Source organism: Perissodus microlepis, chromosome 20, assembly GCF_051167445.1.
Source record: "Perissodus microlepis isolate ML-2025 ecotype Zambia chromosome 20, ASM5116744v1, whole genome shotgun sequence".
Taxonomy (NCBI): Eukaryota; Metazoa; Chordata; class Actinopteri; order Cichliformes; family Cichlidae; genus Perissodus; species Perissodus microlepis.
In genome coordinates, this window is record NC_140480.1 from 21,165,960 (window position 1) to 21,176,378 (window position 10,419).

Sequence of the window (10,419 nt, forward strand, 5' to 3'; positions counted from 1 at the left end):
GCATCTGCGCTCCGGTGGCCAAGCTGCACTGCCAAAACCCGTTGGATCTCAACTCAAACCCGATCTGTATGGAAAGACAGAGTGATTATAAGGAACACCTTTCCCCCCTTTCTTTTAGAAACAGAATCAGCTTCTCTATTTAACTCTAAGGTAAATATTTGGTTTTATTTCAGAATATTGTTGCTATCTGGCGCGCGTAAACTTTAACGGTTTTCTCGAAAGTTGCTGGAAATGTTAAAGAAAAAAGGGAGGTAGCCGAGCTGGAAGGCCCGCGACGGGGAGGGTGAGGGATGGAGATGGAGAGACGGTGCTTTCGGAAGTGCTGCTTTGATGCGTTTTGATGCAGGAGGAAGAAAAGAGACACGCAGAGCAGACGTGCAGACCCGGCTCCAGCCTCTGAAACACGCCTTCAATGAGCAGTAACTGATTTAAAATGTTTTTTCGAGATGTAATATACGCAAATGTAAAACAAACTTAGTAGCTTTTTGTCAATGCAACAATCACCCCGCGTTTAATTGAAGTTGTATTTTTGTAGTTTTGCAGAATCAATAACAGAAAAGAGTCGCTGTGAGTTTGACAAGAATGCATGTTCGTTTTTGTGCAACGAATTAACTGATTCACGATTAATTGTCAATATTTTATAGCTGAAACATTTGAAATGCACTTCATCACTAAAAGTGCATAATGTATTTAACAGGCGGAATCGCAGTATAAACAGGTGTTCCCATCATTAACGTGATGGGTTTCGGCATAAAATAGTAATAACACCAGCAAATCCGTCTCTAAAATTTAAGTTCGATTATACACTCAGTCGTCCTTTTTGCATCAGTAATCTACATCTTCCGTTTACAAGGTGAGAGTTACTCAGGCATTCTTGTTTACTCCAGACTGATCGATTATCTCCGTAAAAACATGTATTATTAAGACGTGTCGTCTATGTAAACAGGCAGGGCCAGCCTCTGAAGAAGAGTAACATTCCCATCAGGGATAATTGACTGAAGAGACTTTCGGGGAAACGGCAAGAGGTGAGATAAGTGCAAATTCATGCAGTCTCATTAATATGAAAAAGTATCGATTTAACGGTGGACATCAAATGTTGTCTTTAAAAGTCCACCATTCTTCGGGAGTATTATCACAACGCTTGCACTCTCGCTATTTGCACGTTAAAAGGGTAGTTGTGTTTGCGAGGGAAATTAAGGTTTATTTCTTGTGACAGGGCGCCTCTGGTGGCGCATTTACTCATTGCTAATAGTCTGACGTGTATCATCAGTGACATGCAGTCTCTTTTTGGCACTAACCCCATGCAGACAGCTCCAACTTCAAAACTGAAGTTATTTGCTTTGCTTTTTTGGATATGGCAGAGCAACAGAGAGGATATAAAAATATGATGGGGAGGCCAAGACATAATTGTAGGCCTTTTCTGAGATTAGATGTCTCTGATTGACATGTAGTAAATATAACAACAAATAAATGTCAGTATGCACTGTACTGGCTTAATCCCAGAAGAAAAAGAACAATAAATCTGCCTTTTGCTGTGGTCATTTCATTAATGTAAATTGCAATGCTATGTACAATAGTTTGGCTTCCTTCCAGTTGGCTTATTGCTGAGGCATATGCATGATATTGGGTTTTGTCATAAACTGGTGGCTGTGTGACCACAGAATGTAGGCGACACCACAAGAACCAAATATCATAGTGCAGGCAGGACATAATTAAAGACCATATTCTCAGGTCATAACTGCATTTTACATCTGTATTTTCTTAGCCAATAACTGGCTACTGTAATTCTAAAGATACCCGCATGTACTGAAAACATAATTACAGTAATTCTGAGTAAAAAGTTAAATATTTTTCTTAGAATTAATTGATGTATGCTTCTAGCTGTACAAGCACCTAGAAGCAGTTTCTTTTTTTTTTTAAACTTTTGTGTTGTTCCTGAATGTCAGACTTTAACATGTCAGTACTGAAGAACATCCACTGGCTTCTTTAGCCTTTTCTAATTGTCTGCATATGGAGCTGTCAGAGCTTATCACTGGCTTACATTAAACCTCCACTTCATATATTCTGGAAAATATGCGTCATGTAGCAGAGACTATACACAACACCGGCATGTTATTAAGCTAAGAGTAAAGAGAGAGATTTAATAGCCCTCAAACGTCTCTTTATAATATCTTAGAAGACTTTATCTTCCTGTCAAGTGTGTAAAGCATAAATGTTTATGAGCAGACTTAGTTTGTTCTGATTGTCTGCACATGAAAGCTGCACACAGGAGCTAGCAGACCCTCGGTCATATTGTTTTGGCCATGTTTGAGTGTGTGGGCATGATTGATCTGGAGGTGGGTGGGCGCCACACCAGGCAGTTTTAGGGATTAGAGCCGAACTGGCGTTTTTATTTTTCTCAGTGCCACAGACTCCTCCTCTAACCCAACCATTCATCTGGTCTGTTTTTTCTCTCTCACCTCCCATCAGGATGTTCTTGCACAGCACTGTCCCTGTTTATAATAATGTTCAGACACGTTGTCATCCTCCACGGATCGAAAGACGCTGCTCTTATCAAACATCTATACTTTATACTCCTTTGTATACCCTTTTAGTCTTCTTCTCTCCTTCTCTGTCCACCCTCCCTGGCCGGGTGACCTCCTTACCTCTCAGCTCTCTCACCCCTCTCCTCTGGCCCTGGCCCTGCCCACCCTGGGTCATTTATCATGGACCAGAAGGGGAGCCCCCGGGCCTGCAAGCCCCCATCAGCCCCTGCAATCGCCTCTTTGTGGCTCCCAGCAAACAAGTGTCGGATCAGCAAAAGTCTATTAAAGCCTGGTGGGCCTTTCTCAGCCAATTGGGCTCGGGTCACTGAGCTGCTCTCCTTGCTGCTCCGAGTGCTCTTTGTGTCGCCGCCGTTCGCTGACACAGATCCTCACAAGATTAATGATTTTTAGCAGCCATTTGGGTCTCATTCACAGGGTCCTTCTCTCTTTCTGTCTCTCTTCCACTTTTCCCCCACTCGTTCTGCTCTTATTTCTTTTACCCACTTCTTCTACTCTCCTGTATCCCCATCCATATCTGTTTTACTTTTTGTTTACTGATTCAGTCGTCTCCTCCTCCTTTTTACTGCAGTTCCAATCAGCGTTGATCGTTTTTGTCTGTTTAGTTTTCAAGGCCACTATTCATACAGTTGTGTTCACTGCTAATGGAAGTCACAAATGTATGTTATAAATGGCTTTGATTTAGAGATTTTATGCATAAAAATGAGAATTGAAAAAAGCTCCTTATTGTTCTTTGTTTGAGAGTCATGAACTCTTGTCTGATATAGCCCAGGCATGTTAAGAAAACCAGCTCAAGTATCCACATTACAGTCCTGCTAGGTCTCCCCGCAGCATTCCTCAGGAGGCTCAGAGTAATTTGAAATCTTAGAGCCACTTCCACGACTTCCATGTTGCCATGTTCTCAGTGTTGTTTCCAGTAATTACTGCAGGTTAAGTGCACGTCCCGGAGCCCAGTGGAGGCAGCTCTATCCCTCACCTGGGACATGACTCAGCACACTTCAGGTCATCCGGCCATTTCCCTGACCACTGGACCACACCCCACCTACTCTAAACCCGCAGGACAGCCACGTTCGCTTCCATCACGTAATGTAATGGTTGTTTTATTTACTGGCTGAACTGTTTGCAGAAAGACAGCCAACACTAACATGTTTATCTAGTCAGATGCTAAAAAAGCATATATTTCTTGTCTTTATTTTCATATTCAGCAGCTTCTAAATAAGATTATGCTTTATGTAAACTGAAACATTATATGTTTCTCTCCTGGCTAAGATGGGAGATCCAGTCTTAATGCATTTGATTTTAGATAGGAATGATAAAATGTGCATTTTGCCATTCATATCTTACACCTGCCTCTCTGTCAAAATGAGTTCAGGCTTCGGTTGTCTGAATTAAACAAAGCAAACTTCCCCTATGCTGTATGCTTCCTTTGAATCTCAGCAAGAAAAGACTGTCTGGGGAAGCAAGAAGAGAGATGGACTTACATTAAGCTGTACTTCAGAATATATGATTAGGTTAAAAAAAAAAATGACTGTGGCTGTTCTCCATAATCACTTAGAGTGGAGACATGTTAGGAAAGGATCTCAACAGTGACGTCTAACTTTTTTTTTTGTGCTGACCAGATATTAAAGGATGATATTTAGGCTCTCAGCACTGCACTTTTATGTTTGCATTAAAGTACAGTTACATCCATGTAGAGTTCCTAATCAGCTCAGCTGTTCTTAGGTTCTTATCAGGATGTGTTGGCTGAGCAGTGAAAGAAACAAACTGTGTGTGCATGTAGTGTATATGTAAAAAAAATAATATAATGTTCACGCGTTAGCCTAGCGAAGCTGTCAGCGCAGCTGCCGGTGGGTCAGTGTCTGCTTTCACCTAAAACTCTCTCTGTGTGTTTACAGCATGTCTGTTTCAGGACTGAATGTATCACTCCCTCCAGTTAATACACGACACCACGGTTCTTCATTCACAGATGGATTTATTCTTCCGTCACACTTCTCCTCCGAAACACCATAAAATCCACCGTCAAACTGTCATTACATAAAAGTACAGAATGACCAAACATAAATATTACAAATAAACATTTAAACCCAAGTTAACAAATACGCGATAAACAAACACAGTTAACATACCTCGCTGGCTGCACGTAACCGTGAGGGAATGAGTCCGCTTCAGGAACAAAAACTTAACGAAAATAATTCCCAATTTCTTCTTCTTCGCAGCTTTCTTTTACTTTAAACTGCTTATTTATTCCTTCTTCTGACTTAGTTAACTTATTAACTTAGCTTCTTTGCACATGCTTTTGACTTCCCTTTACATCACTTAAAGGGGCCTGTGCGCAACACAGAATGAACCTTAGTTCCTACCCCAAAAGGAACAACAATAAAGAAAGAAAATAAACATACATGAACACAATAAATTAAACAAATTGACATAATTTACATTTATGGCAGTTAAACTCCCACCAAATCTCAACTTGAGATTTCCTCGCAGATTTGAATCTACAAGTTATAAGCATTTACAACAGTTTAACACATGCTTATTCTGCTTCAACAAGTAGTACTATTTTCTCCTTCCTTTTTTTCTTCTCTTGTTTCGTTTCCTTCTCTCCTTCTCTTTCCCTTTTCTTCCCAGAGGATCGTAGATGGAAGCTACTGTGGATAGCACTCCCCTTCTCATCATTGGGTGTTTCTTGACGGTTACTCTGAACTGAAAGTCATCAGAGGATACGCACCATTGCATGCCCAGTGCTCTTTCTAGGAGTGGCTCCCCTAAATCTATGTCCAGTTCTTTGACACTGTCTGCACACTCTTCCTTTGGTATTGACTCCAATACCTTCTTGCTGTTGGAAATGAACTTGTGTAGTCTAAACTTGCCTGCGCTGCAAAGCTCTCTTGCTTCCTTGATCAGCTCGATTGCCTCAGCATCAGACCTTACACTCACCAGTCCATCATCAACATAAAAATTTTCTTCGGATGAACTTGATAGTGCTTTGGTTAAATCGATCCTGACCTTCTGTGGCTAGATGTTTAAGTCCAAAATTGGCACAGCCAGGTGAGGAAGCTGCTCCAAACAAATGGACTTTCATCCGAAAAACTGATGGCGGAGACTCAAGATCACCATTCTCCCACCATAAGAACCTCAAGTAGTCTTGGTCTTCAGGCTTTACATGGAATTGATGAAACATTCGTTCCACATCACACATAATAGCGACTGGGCCCTTTCGAAATCTACAAAGAACTCCCACCAAGGTGTTTGTGAGCTCTGGTCCTGTAAGAAGATAGTCATTCAATGACATGTCTTGAAATCTTGCCGAGCAATCAAAGACCACTCGCAGTTTCTCTGGCTTTTGAGGGTGGTATACGCCATGGTGGGGAATATACCAAGCTGATTGTTTATCAAGCTCTTCTTCTGGGACCTTTTCTGCTTCACCACGACTGATAATGTCTTGAACAGCACTTGGCTTGTTATTTGGTAGCTCTGGCCTGCTCTGTTTAAAAGGCAGAGGCATTTCAAGATGTCCGTTGTCTTTGTGCTTAATTTCTTCTTTCATTTTAGTCAAAAACCGGAGATCTTCTTGTGAGAGATTTGCCTCTTCTCCAAGCCTTTCACTGAAGTAAGATTCCAGCACCTTAAGTATGTCTTCTGGAGCAGTCATCTCCTTAATTCTTGTTTTGCAAACATAATGAACTTCGCTCTTCAACTTACTTGTTACTTTGGGTTCAGGAGTCACTTGCTTTACAATGATGCGGTGACTTACTCCTATTGCATCACTGTAGTGTTCGCCTGGATCACCATAGCTCACTGTGCTCCAGCCTACGTCAGTTTTCTGTGCGAAGGGCTGGTTGTCCTCACCACATACAACTTCTCTAGGCATTAGTGCTTGAGGACAGTTATAGCCGATAAGAAGACCGATTTCACATTTTCTTCAGCGGGGCAATGTGTTCCGCAAGATGCTCTAAATGAGGCCATGGCCTTGCAGTCTCTGGTGTTGGAATGTGTGTACGATTGGCAGGTATGAATTCACGAGTGTAGACAGTTGGCACTGTGATCTTCTTAGAAGAAGATAACCCTCTTATTTGTAGACTTTTGAGTCTTTTGCATGGTACAATTGTCTCCTTGGAAGACATTGTAGACAGCTTCAACTTGACTGGCTCTGCATTAACATCAAGAGCATCTGCCACTTCGTCAAGAATGAATGAAGAGTCACTTTGTGAATCTAACAGAGCATAGACAAGGACTTCTTTGTTTGAATCACTTGGCACTGATGCATAAACAGGAACTATTGCTGAAGTCTGAGCACTGTTACCATCATGCACAACTCTATTGGATGTGATTTCTTGACTGGTGTCTTGCGGCGATTGTGGCTTTCTTTCCTTACTGCAACTTGTCTCGTCATTTTCCTTTTGCCTTGAGCGATCCTCATGTAAGCATGTGGGGTGGCGCTTTGAGCAGGTGTCGCAGACCATCTGGTTGCTGCAATTCTTGGATTGATGGCCAGGACTCAAACAGCCAAAGCACAGTTTCTCACCTTGAATGAACTTCACTCGGTCAGCAACTGGCCTTGCAGTTAGTCTACGGCACTTGTGCAAGACATGCCCTGTTTTCTTACAAAACATACATGTACTTATGCTCTTCTCAGTGGTGTTAGTTGTAAAAATCCTTGCACTTGCTGCTTGGTTCTTAGAGGTCACTACATTCTGAGGTTTAGATCTTGTCCTTTCCGGCTCCCCTTGCCGCAAAGCATAGTAAGATGTAACAGGGTTACAAGCAATACTAGCCTCCAAAGTCAGGAAAGTTACGAAATACTTGAAATCTGGGAACCTTCCATGCTCCAGCTGATACTGTGTGGCTTTTCGGTTCCATCTGCTGCTTAACCAATCAGGCAACTTGGCTGTCAGTTTTTGGTTTTCAATGCCATCATCAAGAATACGCAGACTCTCATTGTGAGCCATGGCACATTTACAACTGCGTAAAAAGTCCACAAATTTCCTTAAGTCAGCGCTCTCTCTTGATGCTATCTTTGGCCGGGCATGTAATTTGTCTCGGCAGGCTTTGGCAATCATAAAAGGCTGGCCGTATCGCTCATTGAGGAGTTCCCATGCAGCAACATATGCAGTATCTGAACCAATCAGAAAATAACCTTCTAATGCCTCTCTAGCTGCTCCTCCAACATATTTCTGGAGAAAGAATATTTTCTCTGAGCTTGGAATGTTTTTCTTTTCAATAAGAGTTTGGAAGGATGACTTCCAATGATTAAACTTGAGTGGATCACCACTAAAAACTGTGGGCTCTGGAATGGGTAGCCTATTTGCTGATATAGCCTCAGCTAAGACCTTCACAAGCTCTGCTGTGCTATCTTGAAGCACATGTGTTGGCACTGCATCCTTTGGTGGTTGTGAGTGCTGGTCCTCAGGCTTCACCAGATTGAGTGGCTGCATAACCTTATGTAGATCCAGGCTCTGTGGAGCATTCCCTTGGGCTGGACTGAGCTCACTCTCATCAAATACTTGAAGCCTTGCTTTGGCTGCATTCAGCCTTTTCAAATTTTCCAAACGCTCAAGTTCTCTCTTTAGGTTTTCTACAGACCTTCTTCTTGCAACATTCTCTTCTTGCTGTTTCTTTAAGAGAGCAGCCTCTTGTTTCTCTCTTTCTAGCCTACGTTCAGTTTCTTCCCTTTCTCCTTCAAGATGACGAGCTAATGCTGCTGCTTCTTGGTCTGCAATGATCAACCTCTCTTCAGCTTCAAGGTTTTGCGGTTTCTCTTCATGGCCCTCTTGTTCAGCCATAATCTGCAGTACAGCCTGTTTAGCTGCATACTCGGCAGCAGCTTCTTGTCTTCTAAGTGAAGATACATTTGAGTGAATAGAAGAAGCTTTAGAACCATTAGAGGCAGGAAGTGAAACACTGGAGGCTGAGGATGAGAATACAGAACTATGATCTGGCCAAATCAACTCCTCCGCTGTTCCCTGCATTTCAGATTGAGCATTTTGTGCTACAGTCTTTGTGATCGAGATGCAGTTATCCATCTTGTGACACATGTCATGGGCTGGTTGATCAGTTCTTCTGTAATCATCATAAGCAATGTTCAACTCAGATAATTCCCTTTGAATACTGGTGATGTGTTCTTGTAGGATGTCACTAGGATCCTGTTTTAACACAGATCTTTTAGCTACCTTAATCAGAGCTTTCCATCGTTCATATTTGCTGTCAAAGCGAAGCAATAGCCCTTTGATTTGCTCTTTCTGAAACTCTTTTCCCTTTTCTGTTAATGTCCAGGCTCTTTCACTTCTACGAGGCTCTTCAGGTGGTGCTATATTTTGCCCGATATTTGATTCATCTGTCTGCTCTAACTGTCTCTTCTTCCAGAGCAGCTGCTGCACCCTGAGCTTCTTTACTTGTATGTGACATTTTGATTATTTAGACACAGATATATACAGGCAGCATACAAGAGCAAGCTGCAACAACATTTGTGAATACTGAAAGAATGAGCTTAACTAAATGAAGTCACTCTCATTCAAATTAGCCCATACATGTAGAATATTACAGAGTAAGTACACTTAACAGAGTTCTTAAAAGACACTGAACCATAAATACAAACTGTGAAATTCTGTCAAAATGTACAAAGTTTGCTTCTGCCCTTTCAGAGCCAACTATAATTATGCAGCTGAACATGAATTTACATCTCTTACGTAAATGCACGTTCATATACATATATGTCCTAAACAGTGGCTTATCTATGTCCCGTCTTGATGAGCTGTCGAATTTGCGCTGATAGGGCGAGTCTGGGCAGGTCCAAGTTTGACTATCACTCCCTCCAGTTAATACACGACACCACGGTTCTTCATTCACAGATGGATTTATTCTTCCGTCACATTTCTCCTCCGAAACACCATAAAATCCACCGTCAAACTGTCATTACATAAAAGTACAAAATGACCAAACATAAATATTACAAATAAACATTTAAACCCAAGTTAACAAATACGCGATAAACAAACACAGTTAACATACCTCGCTGGCTGCACGTAACCGTGAGGGAATGAGTCCGCTTCAGGAACAAAAACTTAACGAAAATAATTCCCAATTTCTTCTTCTTCGCAGCTTTCTTTTACTTTAAACTGCTTATTTATTCCTTCTTCTGACTTAGTTAACTTATTAACTTAGCTTCTTTGCACATGCTTTTGACTTCCCTTTACATCACTTAAAGGGGCCTGTGCGCAACACAGAATGAACCTTAGTTCCTACCCCAAAAGGAACAACAATAAAGAAAGAAAATAAACATACATGAACACAATAAATTAAACAAATTGACATAATTTACATTTATGGCAGTTAAAGAATGGATGAACCCAGCCTGCTGCTGTGTCCATCCACCTGCCCCGTTTCCTGTCTGACTAATGTTCTTTTTTGTGTGCGTGCGTGCATGCGTGTGTATGTGTTTGTGTTATGTGTCGTTGTGTGGAAGTGGTTATAGATGGGACTACACCATCACACTGGCAGTCTGAATCATTACTCACAGAGATAGGGAGAGACCCAGGGCCGAGGAACCCCTAACATCCTCCACCTTCCTGCACTGACACACACACACACACACACACACACTTGCACACATAGACACATTCTGGCTTTCACATATCCCCAGGTTATTCATTTGTACGCAGAGTGCCTGGCATTTCACCATATCCGCCCCCCTCCACCCCCACAAACCCCCTTTATTAAGAGACTGAAGCATTGGGTTCCCTTTTGCAGGGGGGGCCGGGGGGGGTGAGGAATGGTTTTCGTTTGAGCCTTATATTCTCTGCTTGTGCTCTTTGTTCCTTACCTCTTCATTTCTCTTAATCTTTCATTGTCATTGCTTTCTCCCTTTTTCTCTGTCTCA

General features: G+C 41.9%; 1 protein-coding gene across 2 annotated transcripts; it reads right to left on the bottom strand.

Annotated features, from left to right (window-relative positions):
* Positions 1–4,495: 4,495 nt before the first annotated feature.
* LOC146364463 (uncharacterized) lies at positions 4,496–9,937 on the bottom strand. Of its 2 annotated transcripts, XR_014798997.1 has the most exons (3): positions 9,552–9,937; positions 4,670–9,449; positions 4,496–4,567 (listed from the first exon to the last, which is right to left on the bottom strand). XR_014798997.1 is itself a non-coding variant. In XM_084918003.1 (2 exons), exon 2 carries the CDS (start codon positions 8,576–8,578, stop codon positions 6,455–6,457), a length of 2,124 nt encoding a protein of 707 aa, XP_084774129.1. In that variant the 5' UTR covers positions 8,579–9,449; positions 9,552–9,937; the 3' UTR covers positions 4,496–6,454. The 2 variants fall into 2 exon arrangements, 1 of the variants encoding a protein (XP_084774129.1); XM_084918003.1 differs by having other exon boundaries at positions 4,496–9,449.
* Positions 9,938–10,419: the final 482 nt, after the last annotated feature.

Bases quoted from the DNA above. Each gene is read 5' to 3' on its own strand.
- LOC146364463 (XM_084918003.1), bottom strand. From the start codon at position 8,578: ATGTGTCACAAGATGGATAACTGCATCTCGATCACAAAGACTGTAGCA.